The following is a 19,117-nucleotide window of genomic DNA, read 5'->3' as shown; positions in this document are numbered from 1 at the left end:
AATCGGAGCTATAGCTGCCAGCCTACACCACAGCCACAGCCATGCAGGATCCGAACTGCGTCTGCGAGCTACACCACAGCTCATGGCAACGCCAGATCCTTAACCCACGGAGCAAGGCCAGGGATCAAACCCGCAACCTCATGGTTCCTAGTCGGATTCGTTAACCACTGTGCCACGACGGGAACTCCTAATGTGAAAATTAAGAAAATACAACTCAATAGAAAAATGTGCAGAAGGGACTGGAAAAGGCCAGTCATTTATAACAACTTAAAACTGACAGACTATGAGGAGAATACAGATTCAAATAAGGAGATACAGTTTTCCAACCATCAGATTGGCAGAATTTAAAACAAGGGATGCTGGTATCAAAGATAGCAGATGATATTTATGAAGCGATATTTATGGGGAATACAGCCTTAACGAGATTGTCTCATTTAATATTCACGACAAGGCTAAGCAGTAGAATTTTTTTTTTTTTTTAATTAGGAAAATAGCTCAGCTAGCAAACGGCAAAGCCAGTATACAAATCTCTACAGTCTGGGAGCCTAAGCTTTGTTTCCACAAGCCCGGGGCTGATGGGGAGCCTGCGATTTCTTACAACCTTAGAAAAAGCCATGTGGTTATTTATCGGCATCAAAAATCTATTCCCTGTGACCTGCTATTGCCCCCAAATAAAAGAACCACTGTGCTCCCGGCACTGTCTATTATTAATTCTTAGACTACTTGGTAGAACTGATCTGTAAAACCATTTGGGCTTAGCAGCATTTTTTTTTTTTTTTTTTTTAGTTTTCTGTTCTGTTTTGTTGTATATAGATTTTATTTGTATTTTAAGTTATTTTTTAGGGCCACACCTATGGCATATAGAAGTTCCCAGGCTAGGGGTGTCATCAGAGCTCTAGCTGCTGGCCTACACCATAGCCACAGCCACGTGGGCTCAGAGTCTAGTAGCGGTCAATTTTTATAAATATTCCCTACGTATAAAGTTCTCAAGTTCGGGGTCACAGATTCCATGTATGCCCAGTCGATCAAGCTGAATGTCATTGTTTGAATCTTCCAAGTCCAAATTTTTTGATTCATTCGATTTTGAGAGTGATAAAAATCTTCTACTGTGATAAATTTGTCAGTTTCTCTTTGTGATTCTGTCACTTTTTTTTTCTTTCTTTTTTTTTTTTGCTTTAAAGTACCGGAATGCCAGGCACACATACGAGGATATTAATTGCAGCAGAGTATATTGGCAGACCTCTGAAAATAACACCTCTAAATGTTCATCACTAGGGAATGGGGTGAATTCGTTGTATGAAATATTATATAGCCGTTAACGGAGTTCCTCTTGTGGCTCAGTGGTTAACGAGTCCAACTAGGAACTATGAGGTTGCTGGTTGGATCCCTGGCCTTGCTCAGGGGGTTAAGGATCCGGCATTGCCATGAGCTGTGGTGTAGGCTGGCAGCAACAGTTCCAATTGGACCCCAAGCCCGGGAACCTCCATATGCCACGGGTACGGCCCTGGAAAAGATGACCAAAAAAAAAAAAAAAAAAAAAAAAAAAAAGAAGAAGAAAAGAAATATTATATAGCCATTAAAAAGCATGTATTTGTTCTATACTGACAACTAGAGGAGGGTACCCCTTAAGTAAAAAAGGCGTTTCAGAGTACGTATATGGTGTAAACCACAAAAATCCCTCTCCTGTGAACCTACATCAATACGTTTGGGTTCAAAAAAGACAGAAAAACTGTCAGTTCCTCCGGAGAAGTGACTGAAAGGGCTGGAAAATAGCATTAACCAAAAACTTTTTTATTTCCCCTTTAATGGCCATGTTTTACTGCGGCAATTTAAGGCAAGTCCAGGGCAAATGGAATGATGAGCGCTCATCTTATGAAGCCTGATAGGAAGATGCGCCGTGCGGAGAAAGCAAGTTGCAAGTGTTAGAATGAAATCTCCCGCATTGTGGTGACATGTATGTGTTGATATGAGCAAAAGGAAATGGCTGGGAACAGATTCATCAAGTCAGCATTATTCTCTCTAAACTCAAGGATTGCGGGCGCGTTTCACGGCTTCATGTCAATGATTTGCATTTATTTATTTATTTTTATTCTATTTTTATCTTTTTAGGGCCCCACCTGTGGCATACGGAAGTTCCCAGGCTAGGGGTTGCATCTGCAACCTATACCACAGCCCAAGGCAACGCAGGATCCTTAACCCACTGAGCCCCACCCATGGCATTTGGAAGTTCCCGGTCTAGGGGTTGCATCTTCGACCTACACCACAGCCCACGCCAACACCAGATCCTTAACCCACCGAGCGAGGCCAGGGATTGAACGCTTGACCTCATGGATACCAGTCAGGTTTTTTACTGGTGAACCACAATGGGAACGGGAACTACGGGTGCAAAAAAGTAATTACTTTAGAGGTCATAACAACAAAAGGGCATGGACTCCTTAAACAAAGAAATTTAAAATAAGGTAGGAAAAACTTGGATCTATTACCTCGAGGGGTTGAGAGTCCAAAAAACCAGCCTAGATTAATTCCCAGGTTTCTGGTTTAGGCAGCTGGTCCATGGTGATGCCGAGCCAATAGAAAATGCTGGAAGCAGCGCTGCAGTTTTTGGAGGAAACAGTAGATCCAAAATACATATTTTTTCTCTTTCCTTGCCTCTAGGAGATTGACAGGAAGCCCTGAATGGGGTCCAGGGCTGACGCCCACTTCCAGGTTTCCTGCCACATTTTTCTGAGAAGAGTGGCAGCTCCTGCGTGCCCCCGCCGGTCTGTCCAGCCCGGGCACTGCTTAGCCCTGCCCCTCCCTCCTCCTCCCAGTTACAGCGGTTGATAAATTTCAGAGAAAGGCACAAAGAGAAAGGGTTCTAGCAGCCTGAGGGCAGAATTTAATGACGACCAAACAAGACACATATTAATAATTGATATATATCTTTTTATTATGCACATTTGATAAAGGACTTAAAACTGTGGTTATCAAAACTATACATCTAAGCATGGCCACAAAATTGCCGACACACTGAACAGCGAAAAGCGTACGAGAGGGGAGTTCAAACTGGCCACAGGGATTTTTAAGGGTACTCTTTTTACCCTCATCGGCGATGAAAAACAGCAACAAAATCAGGCTCATTCAGGAAAAACCAGAAGAGAGAAGTATTGTATTTGGAAACTGATAATAGTCCTTTTTAGAAAAACATCTGTCAGTTTCATGAACAACCCCCAGCTAAAACAAACAGGAAAAAAAAAAAAATCACACACACCAGTCACCCAACAAAATGTGCTCTGTTATCACAACCAGCAGTGCAACCATCACTCAACCCATGAGGTAGTTACGGTACAAAAAGACTGGCACACCAGTGCCCCCACACACACTCAACCATGCCCACCCCAGAACACACACGGAAAATGGGTTTACAAGCTCATTACAGACAAGGAAAAGACCTTTTTTGTTGTTGTTTTGTTTAGAAAATGCTATAGAGACAGCTTCAACAGAAGGAATCTGACTTTTCAAATACAGAGAAACAGCTGGTAAACACGCGGTGAGGAGCCATAGGATATGACACAGATAATCTGCCTTTGGGGTTACAGCATCACGACAATAGCTTTAGCATCAAACAAACCAAACAAAGTGGCCTCTGCACATGAAGGGGGGGGTAGCCTGCAGAGGTAACGAAAGACTGCAGACAGAGAAGTTTAACTGGAATATAACAGTTTTAAAGAAACTTGCAGAACGTGTTATAAAGTAGAGCTTATACTTTGTATTAAAACTGTGATGTATGAAGCTATCCTCAGAAGCTATGGAGAAAACCCTTTTTTTTTTTTAATGTTAACTTTTTAGAAATGATTTCAGAAGTACTGAATAACATTTACTCTCCAATTAACACGGGATCAGCTTTCACGGACACAGATTTCTTGATCTGAAGAATATTCTGGAGAGTTAAGACCTGAACAAATAAAGGATGATTGCTTCTCTCTCTTTCTTTTAAAATCTTTTGGTATGTATCCATAAATTTGTAAGTTAATTTAAAATTATTTATTAAATCATTGGCAAGGTAGCATCTCTCTCAAAAATATACATTTAAATATATTACAAAAGGTTTTAACCCTGTCCATCTCAGAACTGAATCTTTTAATACCTCTGAAGAGCTAATTTTCATTTTAAGGATGGAAAGGGTTTTTTTTTTTGTTTGTTTGTTTTTAAAGCAAAGAACTGTTCAAAATAATTCACAGTAACTGAAATTAAACATTTCATATGGAGTAACTTAAATTTATCTAAAACACTTAAATATATCTTTATACACAGATTTTTGTAGTAAAATATAGCTATACGTGACTTAAAGACTCTAGTCTTCTTTGAAGACATCTTTAAACTTTTTTATACATAGACTATGCTAACACAATACATTCTGCTGAAGGTTAGGCAAAGCGCATTATTTTCAAACACAGGTAGCGTAATCTAGTCCCCCACCCCGATACCTTTATGTTAAAAAAAATACTAACTGAAGGGAAAGTTTTTTCTAATGGCACATCTTCATCTGTCTGTGGAAATCTGCAAAACGACCAATGCCGATAGCCTGGAAATGGTGGCCTTCCATCGTTTTGGTGAAAATTGTCAGGGCTGAATGTCTGTAGGTCAGTCGCTCAGAGTGTTACCCTAGGATGCGCTAACAGTGGTTGTCCATCTCCACCTGCTGATGTGCCCTGGAGACACTGCCCTCGGGTCTTGGGTGGCATCAGCATGGCCTACTTAAGCATCCATTCGCAGGACCAGGCACATCGTCCTGTGTTAAGAGCAGTTGGCTTTGCTTGTGAATATTTGAGGGTAGAATTCTATTTGTAGAATTCTTGTTTGGGGAAATTTCGGGAAAAGAATAACGTTTGCTTGCAATGAAGCCACCTTCGGTAGCAAATGATACGGGATGGACATTCTCTTCTGGCATTCTTTTTTTTTTTTAACAGAGAGGTACCAGTTGAGCTTATTTTAGCTGCAAAGTGGCATCGTATTATTCCATTTTAATTAAAATTCACCTCAAATCCTTTTTGAGTTTGGGGAATACGTTTAAGCAAAGAAGGAAAGTGATCCCAAAGAGGGCCCTCTGCCATACCTCACGGCTTTCTTGGCAGAGCTGGTGACACTGCTCAGATAACCAACTGGAATCCCAAAGGATCTGCCATGCGTTGGCATCTTACCAAGAGCTTGGTTTCTACAAAAGAGTCTATTCAAACGCTTGACGCGTTGTGCGGGGAAACACTAATTCTCCCAAAAATATTTAAGAATAAATTCCAACTCTGAAAGGGTAGGATATTTAAAACGGGAAGGAATTTTCTCTTCAACTGAGAAAACAAATGTGCCAGATGACAAATTACCTACTTGGACTGGCACGTCCATCACTGTGCAAATTCCTCCTTGACTTTACAGCTGAATGGTGCCCCCATGGATACATTCATTTATTAGAACACAATGTCATAAATGGGCATGAATCTGCAGTCCCCGATGTGGGCCACTTTCGCTTTCCCAAAGCCTATAAAGAAATACAAAATTTGCATTCAGACGTGTCTGCAGTGGGTACAGGAGGGCGGGGAGGAGGAAACGGACATGGCGCCGGGCGCTGGTTTTGGCCCAGGGCGCACGAAAGGAATGTCACCTGGCTGTGTGTCAGGATGCAGCCCGCCAGGGCTGCAGCCATCGAGCCGACACACGGGTCCCCACCCGTGTGCCAGCAAGGTGGGATGTGTGCATCCAGAAGGTGCAAAGGAGCCGGGGAGGGACACACGCGGAAAGTCTTGCCACGCTTCTTTCGTTTTACGCCTTGGTTCCGTTGGTTATAAGAGAGTGTTGGGCCACTTCCCCTCCCTGGTTCTACGACCTGGCTGTTACACTTTTACCAGCTCCTTGCGTCCGAGTCAAACGCAGGGCCCCAGCTTATGGATGTTCTTACCTGGACAAAGCAGCATTTTAAGAACTGGCATGCGTTTCACATTGAAAGCCCCAGGCCTGTGAGGGGCTGGTGGAGAAACCCACCACCTTAGCTTTCTCATATGAATCTAGGGTGTTACAGAAGCCCGGGGTCGTGGTTAGCCTCGCCCTGGGAGGGGGGTGAGCACAGCAGGTGCCCGTTCCACTGCCGTTGGCTCTCGACGGGGACGCGCGGGCATCCGGGCGGCGGGCTAGGCGGCGCTGCTGCTGGAGCAGGGGGTGCTCTGCGTGCTGCCCAGGCTGTGCGCCGCGCTGCTGTTCTCCGAGGCTGGCGGCGAGGTGGGCACGGGCTGCCTTCCTGCGCTGTCTCCTGCAGTTAACAAAGGACAGGGCCGAGAGAGACGCGGGTCACATGTGTGCGTTTCTGGAAAGACCACCTTCGCGGATGCTCTCGCCACCGTGGGCACAGCAACTGGACCAGACGGCTGGACACCCTAAGGCTGCTCCGTGGGTTGGTACACTCGCTTTGGTTTCTAAAGCCTCTGCCACGGGGCAGAGAGGACGGTTTTCAAGCCAATGGACAGACAGTTCTGGGGGCAAAGAGCCCCGGTGGTTGAGGACAGGTCCCCGGGATTTGGGTGAGACCACCCTGGAAGAGCCACGGCCCAGCACCGGTGTTCAGAAACCAGCTCTCCTGAAGGTACCGTGGGCTTTGGAGGTGAGACCTTCAAGCTGCAATAAGAGAACCCGGGCAATCGGAGGCCTCTTTCTGAACGGCCTCGGTCAGGACGGGGCTGGCGACGCTGGATTCTGCCCTCAGCGCCACAGAGAGCGAGCTGTGTGCCCAGCACAGCACCTGCCTGGGAAACGGAGGCGTGAGGAACCTGCCCCCAGAAGCAGCTTCTGCTGAAGGGGTAGCTGCTCTCACAGGGGGATGGTGGTGGCCAGGCAACATCCCTCCACCCTGAGGGTCCCCTGGCACATGAGCACACCCTTTTCACTACCTGTGGTTTGCACTTGGTCTGCAAGAGGCTCCAGAGTCACCTTTCCTTCAAGGAAACTGGCCTCGGGGCCGCCCTCAAGGAACGGCTCAGGTGGGGAGAAGGGAGCAGGCCCTCCGGGGCAAACACTGCATTTGCTTTGAAAAGTCAAAGCAGAACCCTCACACACACACACACACACACACACACACACACACACACACACACACACCCCTGCCCCACCGTGCAGGAAGCCCCGGAGGGGGGCCCGGCCTGTGTGTGCTTCGGCCTCCTCTTTCCTGTCAGGCTCGAGAACACAGCCATCACCTGCAGATAAGCAAGCCTCTGGCCTCCGGGTTAAAACCCAGCAGCAAGGCCCTGCCCTGGCAGCCGGGATCAGGCCGGGCCCTTCCACAGTCCCCGTGGGGGCCCTCAGAGCCTCTGCCAAACAGCAGCTCCCCGAACCAAGAACCGGCTCCGGCCTCTCGGTCTGGTTCCAGGCTTCCTCATCGCCCCTCTTCTGCACCGCACGGCTACACGCCTCCAGCTCGGGGCCGCACTCGCTCCCGCATCTGCCCTGGGTCTGCGGGATGCGGGATGCGGGGCCAGAGCCGGTCAACGACACGCCTCGGAGGCAGAGCAGCGCTGTCTTTCCCCTCCTCTTTTGCTGGCCGCCTGTGTGTTGCACCCTTCCCCGCACTGCCCCCTGCCCTTCGTGTGTGTGTGTGTGTGTGTGTCTGTGTGTGTGTGTCTGTGTGTGTGTGATTAAAGGCAGGAAGGCTGCCTCAGGGACGGGGACTTTGTGCCAGGAACCCACTTTCCCCAGAGGGGGCAACTTCATTTCTAGAAGGAAATCAAATCTGTTCGCGATTCTGAATTCTGAGGTCCGCCAAACAAACACACAAACAAAACACCACCACCCCCAAAACCTCCCTGCAACTCATAAAACACAACAAAACCCAAACACCCCCAAGCCTCCAGAGACTGGAGCAACTTGTGATAGACTGAAAAAATTCAACTGCCTTACAACCCGGGGGTTGGTCCACACCCAGCCGGATTCTCACGTGATCCATGAGCGGGACTCACGTGGCTGCGTGTGAAGCACGTGTTGAAAATATCGTTGCCGCTGGCAACAGAGGATCCATCGGAAAAGCGGGAGGTCAGGAGTCCCCGCTGGCTCGCCTGGGCTCTGCGGCCTGAGCGCAGCCGAAGCAAGGTGGCCTTGGCTCCTCTGCTGACAGCGCACAAGTCTGTCTCATCCCGAATCTGCCCTGCGCCTGATTCTCCACACTCGGGAAAAGTGCCAGTGCTACTCCCTGTCCAGGAAGTCTGAATATTTGCTTTCCGATGTCTATTTGCCAAATATAATTTGTTGCCATGTCAGTTTATTTTAATCACGGCCCATTAAAAGGTCTTTCAACTTCCAGAGCTTTGGAAAGCCTTGGGCTGCTGAGGCAAAACACTGCCCAAAACGAAACCCCGCAACACACAACAAAAAGCCCCCCCCTCAAGACTGCGGGGTACCCTTCACGGGGTGGTCAAGTCAGCTTAACCTCATAATCTACTGGCGTGGCGCCAACCGTGTGCCAAGGACGAGCTTTGTCTGAGAATCTGCTTGGAAATGTTGAAAAGACCCCCTAGCTCTGTGGCTCTGTTCCCGTGTGAGACATAAGCTGTGTCACTACAACCAAGTTGCTAAACACGTTTCACCGTTTGAGGAATTAAGAAAAGTCCTTTCATCGTCAGCTGCGAGTGGCGCTACAGAAAAACTCTCCCTGAGAAAGCAAGTCGAATGTGCAAATGTCACTGCTTAAAAAAGCCAGTGGAGTCCCTTAGGCTTTCCGAGCTGGGTCCTCTGGTTGTCTGCTCTCGATCACAGTGACCTCTGGTTTCTTGGAGCGCTGACTTTCTCTGAGATATCCCCTGGGTGACAAATCCAACCAGCCTACTTCTGGGGACGCTGAGCAGGGAGCACCTCAGGGCTAGCAGAGCAGGCCCACTTAGCGAATGCAAGGCGTGCGAGGAAGGCCCCTCGCTCCTAAACAGCAAAGGTGGCCATCAGAAGTGTGGTCCGTGTTCACGCTTTGCTCCTAACAGCTCAACCGCTGAGGAAGAGGCATGTGGGGGGAGAGAGGGGGACCGAGGGAGGAGGCAGCCAGTACACTGGACACTTGGGAGGACAAGGCCTCTTGCCACCCAGGTCACCTATTAGCCTGTGGCTGGGCCTGGACATTGCCAGAGATGCTCTTAGAAACAAAAACATACACATTTTAAGGGGTGACTGTTCCCCTCTCCGGCTTGCACGGAGCTGTGCAGATCTGACGTCCTGCCACCTGTCGGCAATTGACCTTACAACTGGGTCCTCAGCCCTGAGGCTTTCGGTGCAGCAGGTCCTGGGGAAGAAATTTCATCTACGAAAGATGTGAATAACTGGAGAAGCTCCCTGGGGAAACTACAGGAGAGGAGGTTCAAAGACAGGTGAGAGGAATCTCGGTTATTCAGCCCAAAGCAAACAGCTTGCAAATACTGTCCACAGCGGATTATGACAAAGAGGAGCAGACAGCTGTTTGGGTTCTCCCTGGAGGGCAGAACATGAGGAAATGACTTTAAATGGCAGTGCAGTGGCAGGGATTTGGATCACACAGAAGACAACTTGCTGATTATGCGGAGTGGTTAGTTACAGAGGGAATTTATGGACTTTCCTGGAAGATAGTTAAGCACTGGATTGGAAACCGTATGCTTGGGGTGATTTAGACTTAATATTACTGGATGCTGCAGAGCTAACAAAGATATTCTCCTCTGCGTGGTGGTTGCAATTTTGTACTGATTATTGTCTCTGTCTCTTGATATCCTAACTGCGATTATTTCCCAAGCTCCCTCCAGGGAGGGGAGTGAATCAGACCACCTTGCACCTAGAGACGCTTCCAATCACTAGTTGTTTTCAAAACCTGCCCCTCTTCACTTTTCAAGCTAAAAGACTTTCCTTTTGTAGGCACATCTCTGCAGGAGGAATGCATTAGATGCAGTTATAAGTTATGAAGAAAGGGAAAATTTTTTTCCGAGGCAGGAATTAAAACTCTTTCAGAATGTCCCAGCTCCCATTTCCTCTCCACATTCCTGCAGTTCGGCCAACCTGCTCACAGCCGCGGTTGGGTTCTCTGTGGGCATCTTGCTTTACCTTAACCTGAGCCCGTGGGTGAAAAGTGTGGATTCTGCCTTCCTTCCAGTCCCAGCAGGGCTCCCCTTTGTTCCAGCTGCATCTCCTGGCCCCTGGGACTTAGCCTCTCACCTAGTTTATCTTTCTGCTCTGACTCTCTTCACTTAGACTACATTTGGGAGCCTGGAGGAACTTTGTAATTCTCTAAATCCCTTTTCTTTACGCCAGGGTGGTGGAACCCTCCCCTCCCTCATCCGAGAGGAAGTCAGGACCTTACTCTCTGACGAGGTTGAAACCAGGGTTCCAGGAACAACCAACACCAGCACAATTGAGGGTAGGGAACCACAATGACAGAGAAGGATTAAATCAACATCTACACGTTACACGTTATGGACCCATTTCTGCCTCCCCCACCCCCCGCCCCAACACCTGAACACTGAACGCTGACAGCCGGATCTGTATCTTCCATGGAGGAAACAGGAAAACCTATTTCATAGAAAACCTCAGGAGCTCAAGAGGAAAGATCCAAAGATGTGATACCACAAGTTCCTCAGTAAAAGGCCCAGCCAGATGACCCAAAAGGAAACTCACCATCAACGTGTCCCACCCACAGCTCAGAACATCCCCATTTTGAAATAATGCCATATAGATATTTTCAGGAAGATACGATATTGCACCCATTAAACAAGAATAGAATATATATTTTTTAATTCACAGGGAAACTTTCTTGGGATTAAAAAATCTGAAGGCAGTATTTAAAATACAATAAGAAACTGAAAGATAAAGATGAAGAAATTTCCTAGAAAATAAAGATAGGAAAAAGATGGAAAATAGAGAAGGAAAGTTAGAGGATGATTCAAGAAGTTCAACTTTCAAAGAAAATGATTTCTAGACTAAGAGAACAGAGAAAATAGGGGTGAGACAAAGTAAATAATTCTAAAAAAAAGCTAAAAAATGAAGCCCATAGTTTCTAGACTGAAAGGTTCAATTAATGCCCAGCATAATGTATGAAAATACACCTGAATCAAGCACTATCATTGTAAAGTTTCTTCCAGAAAGAAGAAACAAAACAAAACAAAACAGGTCCGGAATCTGAATGGCTTTGAATTTCCCAAAAGCAATCTTCAGTGCCAAAAATCAGTGAGGAGTGCTTTCAAAATTCTGAAGAAAAATTATTTACAATCTAAAATTCTATACCTTGCTCAACTATCTACCTAGTGTTTGTATGAGATGAGGCTATTTTCGGACATGCAAGGTGTGAAAAACATTTACCTCTTACATTGTTTGCTCCCTTTAAACTGAGAGGAAGAAAGGCATGGGATACAGGGCCCAGGACAACCACACCTCACAAGTAGTGAGGAAAATGCGTTAGTAGAATACCTGACGTCTGAACGTGTTTGTGTAAGAGGAGAGGGAGACACCTGGCAGAGAGGTGACAAATGAATGTGTGACAAGTATATATAAAACCCAGGGAATAGGAGGTGGAGGGAGAGACAGTGATTAATTCTAGGGAACACTGGAAGTCATGCAGGAGAAACAATACTATTATACCACACGTCCAAGCGGTGATTAGTGTTTAGGCAGTCATGATAATGAAAACAGGAAATGCCGGTCTAACAAAAATTTCAGTGTAATTCTACATGGAGGATGGTGGGGGGCGGGGGGCAGGGAAAGGGGGACAGAAAAGGGCATGCATGTATAATTGGGGCCCAGGGGTGAAAGAGAACTAAATTTTCATTTTCCATAGTAAGAGGTTGGCAGAAAAGACCTAAAACTGACAAGCCAGGAAGTAGTGATATATTCATGTTATTTAGAGATGTGGATTAATGTCCAAGAGGTTAGCTAAGAGTCCAAAACGGTGGTGCTCTGGGGGTGAGAAAAAGGCGTGGGGGCAGTAGCAGACCCGTACTTTTCATCACAGCCTTTAAACTATGTGCACATTGTGATAAAACTAAAACGTTTTCTTAAAAAATAAAAATAAATGCTTTCACTCCTTTGCTCAAAAAATAAATAAATAAATAAATAACAGGTATAATATTGCACATGACTTTGGGGACCTTCATGAGTCCCCTCGAGGTTAGGGACCCCTGACCTAGCGAGGTTCCTGGCAGCTTAAAGGTGCCATGGTTCCATTTCGGCACCATTTCTACCCTGACTGGCCCTCCTCCCTGTACCATCCTCGTGGAAACTGTCAGATTTAGGAATGAATCTTGGAAAGTGAATATAGCCTTAAGAAAGTGTCCCTTATTGTGCTGCAAGCTGTCATAGAAGAAAGGAAGGACGTGGCTTCCTTGGACTGACACCCAAGCCAGTATGTAAAGAGGCCTCCACAGGCCACACCTGCGGCTTGCTCTGTGCCCTGTGCTCTTGCAGGTGGAAGGGAAAGCAGAAGAGGGAAGTGGTCTAAGATAAGGACTGTGTTGGCCACAGAGGCAGGTGCTGCCTAAACCCTAAACATACCGGATAAGGTCTGAGCTGCACAGCTTAGATTATTGTGGAGCTGAATGGACTGAGTCAGTGTGTGTATAGACACCTCTTGCCTTTGGCCACTGCACTGTGATCTTCTCTCTTTTATCTAAACATGCTGCGAGCTGACCCAGGTAAGCAACGAAGGGGTTCTGGATGGGAAACCACCACCTGATCCTGAGGCGAGCCTCTCTCCTGCCTGCATGAGGCTGGCACGCCTTACGAGCAGTTGTTACAATGAACCAGGGGCTACAGCTTTTAATACAAAGTTGTTTGAGGAGTTCTCATCGTGGTGCAGCGGAAACGAATCCAACTAGGAACCATGAGGTTGCGGGTTCGATTTCTGGCTTCATTCAGCGGGTTAAGGATCTGGCGTTGCCATGAGCTGTGGTGTAGGTCACAGACGTGGCTCGGATCTGGTGTTGCTGTGGCTGTGGTATAGGCCAGCGGCAACAGTCCTGATTCGACCCCTAACCTGGGAACCTCCATATGTCGCAGGTGTGGCCCTAAAATGACAAAGGACAAAAAAAAAAAAAAAGAGGACACTTGAAGCAGTTATCATATGTGATACTAAGAGGTTTAGGGCCCACGTGACTGTATCTATAAACCATTTAGCTTCCAAATCAGCATAATTTATTTTGTAGGAAGCCATCACAAGAAGAGTCTTGGGGTTTTGTTTTTGTTTTTGAATCTATCGACAGACCTATTTCTATGTTAACAAAACTTAAAAACTCCTCCTTAAGTCTCTGGTTGGGGGGCAAAGAGAACAGTAACAATGCACCTTGGATTTTTTTTTTTTCCCCACACCCATGGCACATGGAAGGTCCCAGGGCCACAGACAGAATTCAAGCCACAGCTGCAACTTTCACCACAGCTGCAGCAACACCGAGTCCTTAACCCACTGCACCGGGCTGGAGATGGAACCTGTGCCTCCACAGCAACCCAAGCCACCGCAGTCAGGTCCTTAAGCCCCTACATCACAGCAGGAACCCCCAACACACCTCGGAATTTAATGAGCAGCAATATGTGCCGTAAAACCAGGTTTGTGAGCGTGGATGCGAGTCTGGGATTACTCGAGGGAGTTGGGTGGGTGTGTTCCCATCGTGAGTGCCACCTGGCCGCCCTCTTCCGCCTGGACCTGGTTCTCTGGCCTGCTGGCCCGAGATGAGCTTCTAGGGTTTGGGGTGCAGCTCTACAACCAAGTCCAGGCACGGCCCAGCAGGTATGTGGGAAGCACCCGTGGGTGACCACCCCAAAGAAAAGCCTCAGGGCCAGGAGGGTCTTCTTGGAGTACTTTCTTTTTTAAAAAATGCATCTATTTATTTATTTTGGTTGTACCTCCAGCATGCAAAAGTTCTTGGGCCGGGGATCAAACCGGCACCACAGAGGTGACGAGTCACAGCAGAGACAACAGCAGGTCCTTAACCAGGGAACGCCACTGGCGCACCTTCCAGTTCATTCCTCATGTTCTGCCTAAGCTGCCAAGAGCCCTAGCCCCTTACAGCCATGCGGGAGCTCAGGAAATGCTGCAAAGAGCTGTGAGTTTGCGATTCGAATGTGTCGGTCTTCCAGGGACAAGATCATTTACTCTGAGATGCTGCTCCGGGAAAGCCTGTCCCCTCTGGGGCTTATATAAGCTGTTCCTGAGAAAGGAAATTCCTAAACTGCCTAACGGATGTTCATAGACCCTCAGAGGCTTACACGGAAGAGGCTCTCTTCCTCGCGCTCACTGAAATACGCAGGTGACCCCTGACCGACACGGGAGTTGACCCGCATGTACCTTTTACCGGCCGCTCTCCGTGTCCATCGGGCTGTGTGTGTGCTGTCCCGCAGGGTCCACTCCCGAGAAACAGCCACGCGTGCGGGAACCCGCACAGTCCAAACCCGCACTGTTTCCCAACCAGCTAGACTTTAGTCCACGGCTGCCGATTAGGGACAACAGTTTGAGGACTCAGAGCCCTAGGACTAACCCTCCCAAACCTTTGCCGGGGACTGTGTGACACCAAAGAGGTGATTCCCCTCCTTCTGCCACACTCCAGAATGACTCCGTGGGACAATGCAGAATTTGAAGGAAAGATTCTGATGAGGATTCAGATCTGATGACTCAGGAGCTCCCTGGTGGCTCAATGGGTTAAGGATCCAATGCTGTCACGGCGTGGGTTTGATCCATGGCTCCGATACGTCCACATGCCATGGATGCAGCCAAAAATAAAATACAATGAAAGACACGATTTCTCAAGATGCCCTTCAGTGCTTCTCTTCCCTCGCCAGCAGTCACGGCTTCACTGGCCATGGCTGGACAACCCAAGGGAAGGCCAAAGATTGGGCAGACGCTGGATCCATGGAGAAGCAACGCAATTCTAAGCAGAAGGTCTGGGCCACCACTGGCCGCTCACTGATCTGTCTCCAGCGGCTTACCTAGTTCACAGTGTAAACGACAAGCACCCAGGAACGGGCGGTGCCAACTAGCTTGCTGGACATGTCTCAGAGTACATGTCTGTCCATCCCACATCTGCAAGGCCCTGAAGGAAGAGGCAAGTCCACTGGCTCCTCCCCAGTGCCCCACAGGCTCCCTGAGCCTGGTCTGCCCTCTGTCTCGGGGCTGGTGCAGGTTCTCTACTCAGGCCAGAATGTTTCCACATGGGGACAGGGGGTAAGAGGCAAGGAGAAAGGCACAGGAGCCCTTTTAGGAGTGGAAGAGCATAACTGGAAGACAAAGGGCTTTGTTTTTACCATTTTTTTTTAGGACCGCACCCGCGGCATATGGAGATTCCCAGGCTAGGGGTCGAATGGGAGCTGCACCTGCCGGCCTCCGCCAGAGCCACAGCAATGCAGGATCCGAGCCGCGTCTGTGACCTACCGCACAGCTCACGGCAACGCCAGATCCTTAATCCACTGAGCGAGGCCAGGGATGGAACGCAAATCCTCATGGATACTAGTTGGGTTCTTAACCGTTGAGCCACAACGGGAACTCCCATTTTACCATTTTTACCTATTTATAATGTATGAGGATATATTTTGAAAATGTAAGTAACTTTCTATAAAGACAAGAGAATTTTAAGTTTATCAGAAAGGACACGGGATGGGTTTTTAAAAGGTCAAGAACTTGTGGTGTACGCCACTGATGGGGGCTGCTAGTGGACAGCGCTCAGCACCTTTGGCACATAAGGTGCTGAAAGTTAAGAAAATCTTGCCTCCCTCTTTTACTTCCTGCCAGTGATGTGTCTGTTCTGAAGCCTTTAGCTTTCGCTTGCTGTTTCCAGTTTGTCTACATTAGCTTTCTTTAATTAACCACAAAATAGCTTCATTAGGAGCGAAACGTCTGCACCACCTCAATGCAATGAACACAAACCTTCCTTTCCTAAAACTGCTCAAAGGAAATTAAATTCTCACAAAACCCCGTTTGTGCCAAAGGCAGAGATGTGAAGCGAGTGGGGATGAAGTCCCTTTTCCCGCATCCCTTCACCCGTGCCGCCGAACACCAAGCAGCCACCCAGTGCGGCGGAGACACGGGGTGCAGCCACTCCAACGCCGCGGCCACACTAACCTGTGTGAGAGTAGATGTACCACAAGGCCCCCGTCAGCAGAGCTCCGATCACAAACGCTGCGAACGCGATGCCCATCACGGTGAGTGTGTCCAGACCATGAAAAATCGCTGCAACGAAGAGAAACCAAGGCACGCTCTGAGTCCGTCGGCATCACACCCCGCGACCCGACATTTCATTCACAAGGAAGGTCAGAAAGGATGAGAAGTGACTCATAAAACAGGAGGAGGACATGTTAAAGTCACTGTGTGTGTAGTTTGCAGATACTTTCGCAAAAGAAAAATGAAACTCTCAGATTTCCAAGAGATCCCCAAGTCTGAAATTTATTTCGAGCCACAGACTTATTAAAACACGTGTCGCCGCTGTAAAAATCCCAAGTCTGTGGTCCTCCATCTGAGGACCTACCATCTGAATGAAAAAGCAGCTTGCAAATTCAGAGGTTAAGCTGCTTAGGAGGAGTTCCCGTCGCGGCTCGTGGCTCACCGGAAACGAATCTGACTGGCATCCATGAGGACACATGTTCGATTCCTGGCCTCGTTCAGTGGGTTAAGGATCCGGCACTGCCGTGAGCTGTAGTGTAGGTCGAAGATGTGGCTCAGATCTGGCGTTGCTGTGGCTCTGGCACAGGCTGGCAGCTACAGCTCCGATTAGATCCCTAGCCTGGGACCCTCCATATGCCACAGGTGCGGCCCTAAAAAGACCAAAAACAAAAACAAAACCACCTTAGGAAAATAAGGAGAATTTTCAAGATCAAAATGTGATTCATTGCTTCTTCTTCATGGAACACCTCCAACCGTGAGGCGCTACAGAAAAAACACGGTTCAAATTCTTTGCAAACCTACTTTCGTGCACATTTAAAAGGATGACAGACAACAGGAAGGAAGACGGTGAGAAGGAGAGAACAGCACATAAGGATCGAGCGTTCCTACGAATCATCACGTGTCACCCATCTCCTCACATTCAATCCTCCATCTCGACAGCCACCTATTGTGTCACAAGCTGCTTTTTAACACTTTTTTTTTTCCAACCCTGCTCTTGCTAGGAGGAGAACGGAAATATTTCTCAGTGGGGAGCGATGTCAATTTTATGGTCAGCAAAACATAAATAGAACCAATTGTTCCTCCATTTGGCAAAGGTTTTTGCATGTGAAATTAATTCCAGGCACAGAAATAAAACATTTCCTTTCGTTTAAGAGAGCTACTTTCTTTGAATCACTTATAAAAAGGAAAAACCCGTTTCCAAGGGAGCGAGGTTCTCGGGGGAGTAGAATTTCTAAGGTCTCTCTCTCCCGTCAGGGAAATGGGGGGGCAGCATCTCCGTTGTTTCCACCCTGTGTCTGCGCTCCTCTCCGCTCATCGGAGGGGCTCCAGCTGATCTCTCGGCGAACGCCATCCCTCTGCCTCTCAGCTCTGCGTGGAGGACCCAGCTGGAGACAAGTCTGAGCCCCGAGCAGCGCCAGCGCTCAGAGGCTCTCCTTCGGGAAAGGAGGATTCGGAGAAGATTCTGGGGGATCCACATCCCCAAGTTCTGGTCCCTACGCTTCCAGCCCCGTGCCCTCTGGTGTTCATTTGACTTCTAGCAAAAGGGACAGCCCTGTTGCACCTGCTGCATCCAAAAGGCGTCTGGAGTCTTCAGAGGGAGGAAGACTTGGGAAGACTCCACGGAGGTGAAGATGACCCAAGCCTTCCGTCTCATTTAATCGAGTCTGCAGGACAGGGATTAAAAGAGGACTTGTCTTCCCACGTCTACAGGCGCAGAAGTGGGTCATGATGACAAGTTTCTGGGGAAGACTTTCTAAATGTCTACAGACGCAGGTGTCAACCCCGAGACTCGGATTAGGCGACTACGGAAGAAGGTGCCCTCAGGCGTCTCTTTCAGGGTTCACAAGACCGCCCCATGATACTGCGAGAAGAATATACTTCAGAGAATGGGTGATGAGGCACTCAGCATGAAGGAACTCTCCAGACTGCCCACTATGTGTACGGGATGGGGTCAGCCATGGAGACTAATCCGGAAAGTCCTAGAGAAGAAAAAAAACGAGGCAACATTATCTGGAAGAGCTCTGGGCGTGCAGCCAGAAAGCCCAGATTCTAGCCCTGCCTCAGGGCCAGTCATAACCATAGGGAAATCACTTCAGTACTTCTGGGTCAGAGTGCTCTTCTGCGGAGAGAAATGAACCTGGCCCAGATCATCTCCAGCGTATCATTTTGTTGCAGCTGGTCGCTCCTTTGGTCTTAGAAGCCCTCTCTCCACACCCCTGGGACTCGTGGTTGTCTTAAGGTATAGCCACGGGCTCCGTTAGCCTCTCCTCCGAGCAGCTAGAAATCCTTAATAAGACACAAAGCGCAACAGTCCCATGGCTCTATGGTAATGCATTCAGGTCGCAACCCATGTAAGGATGGCCCATCATGACCTTGTCTCTCTAAGACTAAGAAATTCACTCCCTTCCCATGAAGGTGACACACAGCCATGGGTCCACACATGCTCATCTTTAAAAATGGCAAAGGTAGAGAGGAGAAAAGAAGAACGAAGGAAGGTTAGAGGAAGGGAGAAAGAAAGGAGGAGGAAAAAAAAGGGGGGGAGTGAGAGAGAATGAGAGCAGAAGTCTCCTTATCAAACCTCCAAGTCTGGCGAACGTTCCATAACCAACTCATTCTTATGAAAGCCCAGGAGGCTTTATTTCGAAACAGTTGCATAAAGACTTACGTGGAGAAATTGGATTCGATTCCTTCGTGCTTGGACCTGTTTCTGAAACAAAAACATAAATCACGATGCGTTCTGATTTTTTTTCAAAGGAACTGAGTTTTTAAGTAAAAGGTTATCCACATTGCAGCAGAGGCTGACACTCCTCGGTTGGTAAGACTTCTGTTTGTTAGGAATACTCAGTGGTCATCTTTGGATATAAAGACTGCACCAGGGAGGACTCAGAAATTTTAAGCCCTGTCCTTGGTTTCTCCAGCTTGATTTCTGAAGGCAAATGCCTCAACCTAAGGCATCGGAGTCTGGTAATTCGTGCATGGGGACATGCCTTTATATTGATTTACAAAAGGGTCCCCTACCTT

At 47.9% G+C, this 19,117-nt stretch overlaps 1 protein-coding gene across 5 annotated transcripts in view; it reads right to left on the bottom strand.

Annotated features, from left to right (window-relative positions):
- Nucleotides 1-2,904: 2,904 nt before the first annotated feature.
- The window catches only part of TGFBR3 (transforming growth factor beta receptor 3), a 210,501-nt gene continuing 194,288 nt past the window's right edge, over nt 2,905-19,117 (bottom strand). For 2 of the 5 annotated variants that reach the window (XM_021088720.2, XM_085020913.1), the window contains exons 15-17: nt 18,762-18,803; nt 16,058-16,165; nt 2,905-6,277 (exon numbers count right to left, since the gene is read on the bottom strand). In XM_021088720.2, the coding sequence (XP_020944379.2) occupies nt 6,159-6,277; nt 16,058-16,165; nt 18,762-18,803 (269 nt within the window). In that variant the 3' untranslated portion in view covers nt 2,905-6,158. 5 annotated transcript variants of the gene reach the window in all.

This window comes from Sus scrofa, chromosome 4 (assembly GCF_054392235.1).
Source record: "Sus scrofa isolate SSC_HxYL_T2T_F1_AM1 chromosome 4, Sscrofa_HxYL_maternal_Yorkshire_Landrace_v2.0, whole genome shotgun sequence".
Classification (NCBI taxonomy): Eukaryota; Metazoa; Chordata; class Mammalia; order Artiodactyla; family Suidae; genus Sus; species Sus scrofa.
This window is presented reverse-complemented; position numbering and strand designations above follow the sequence as displayed.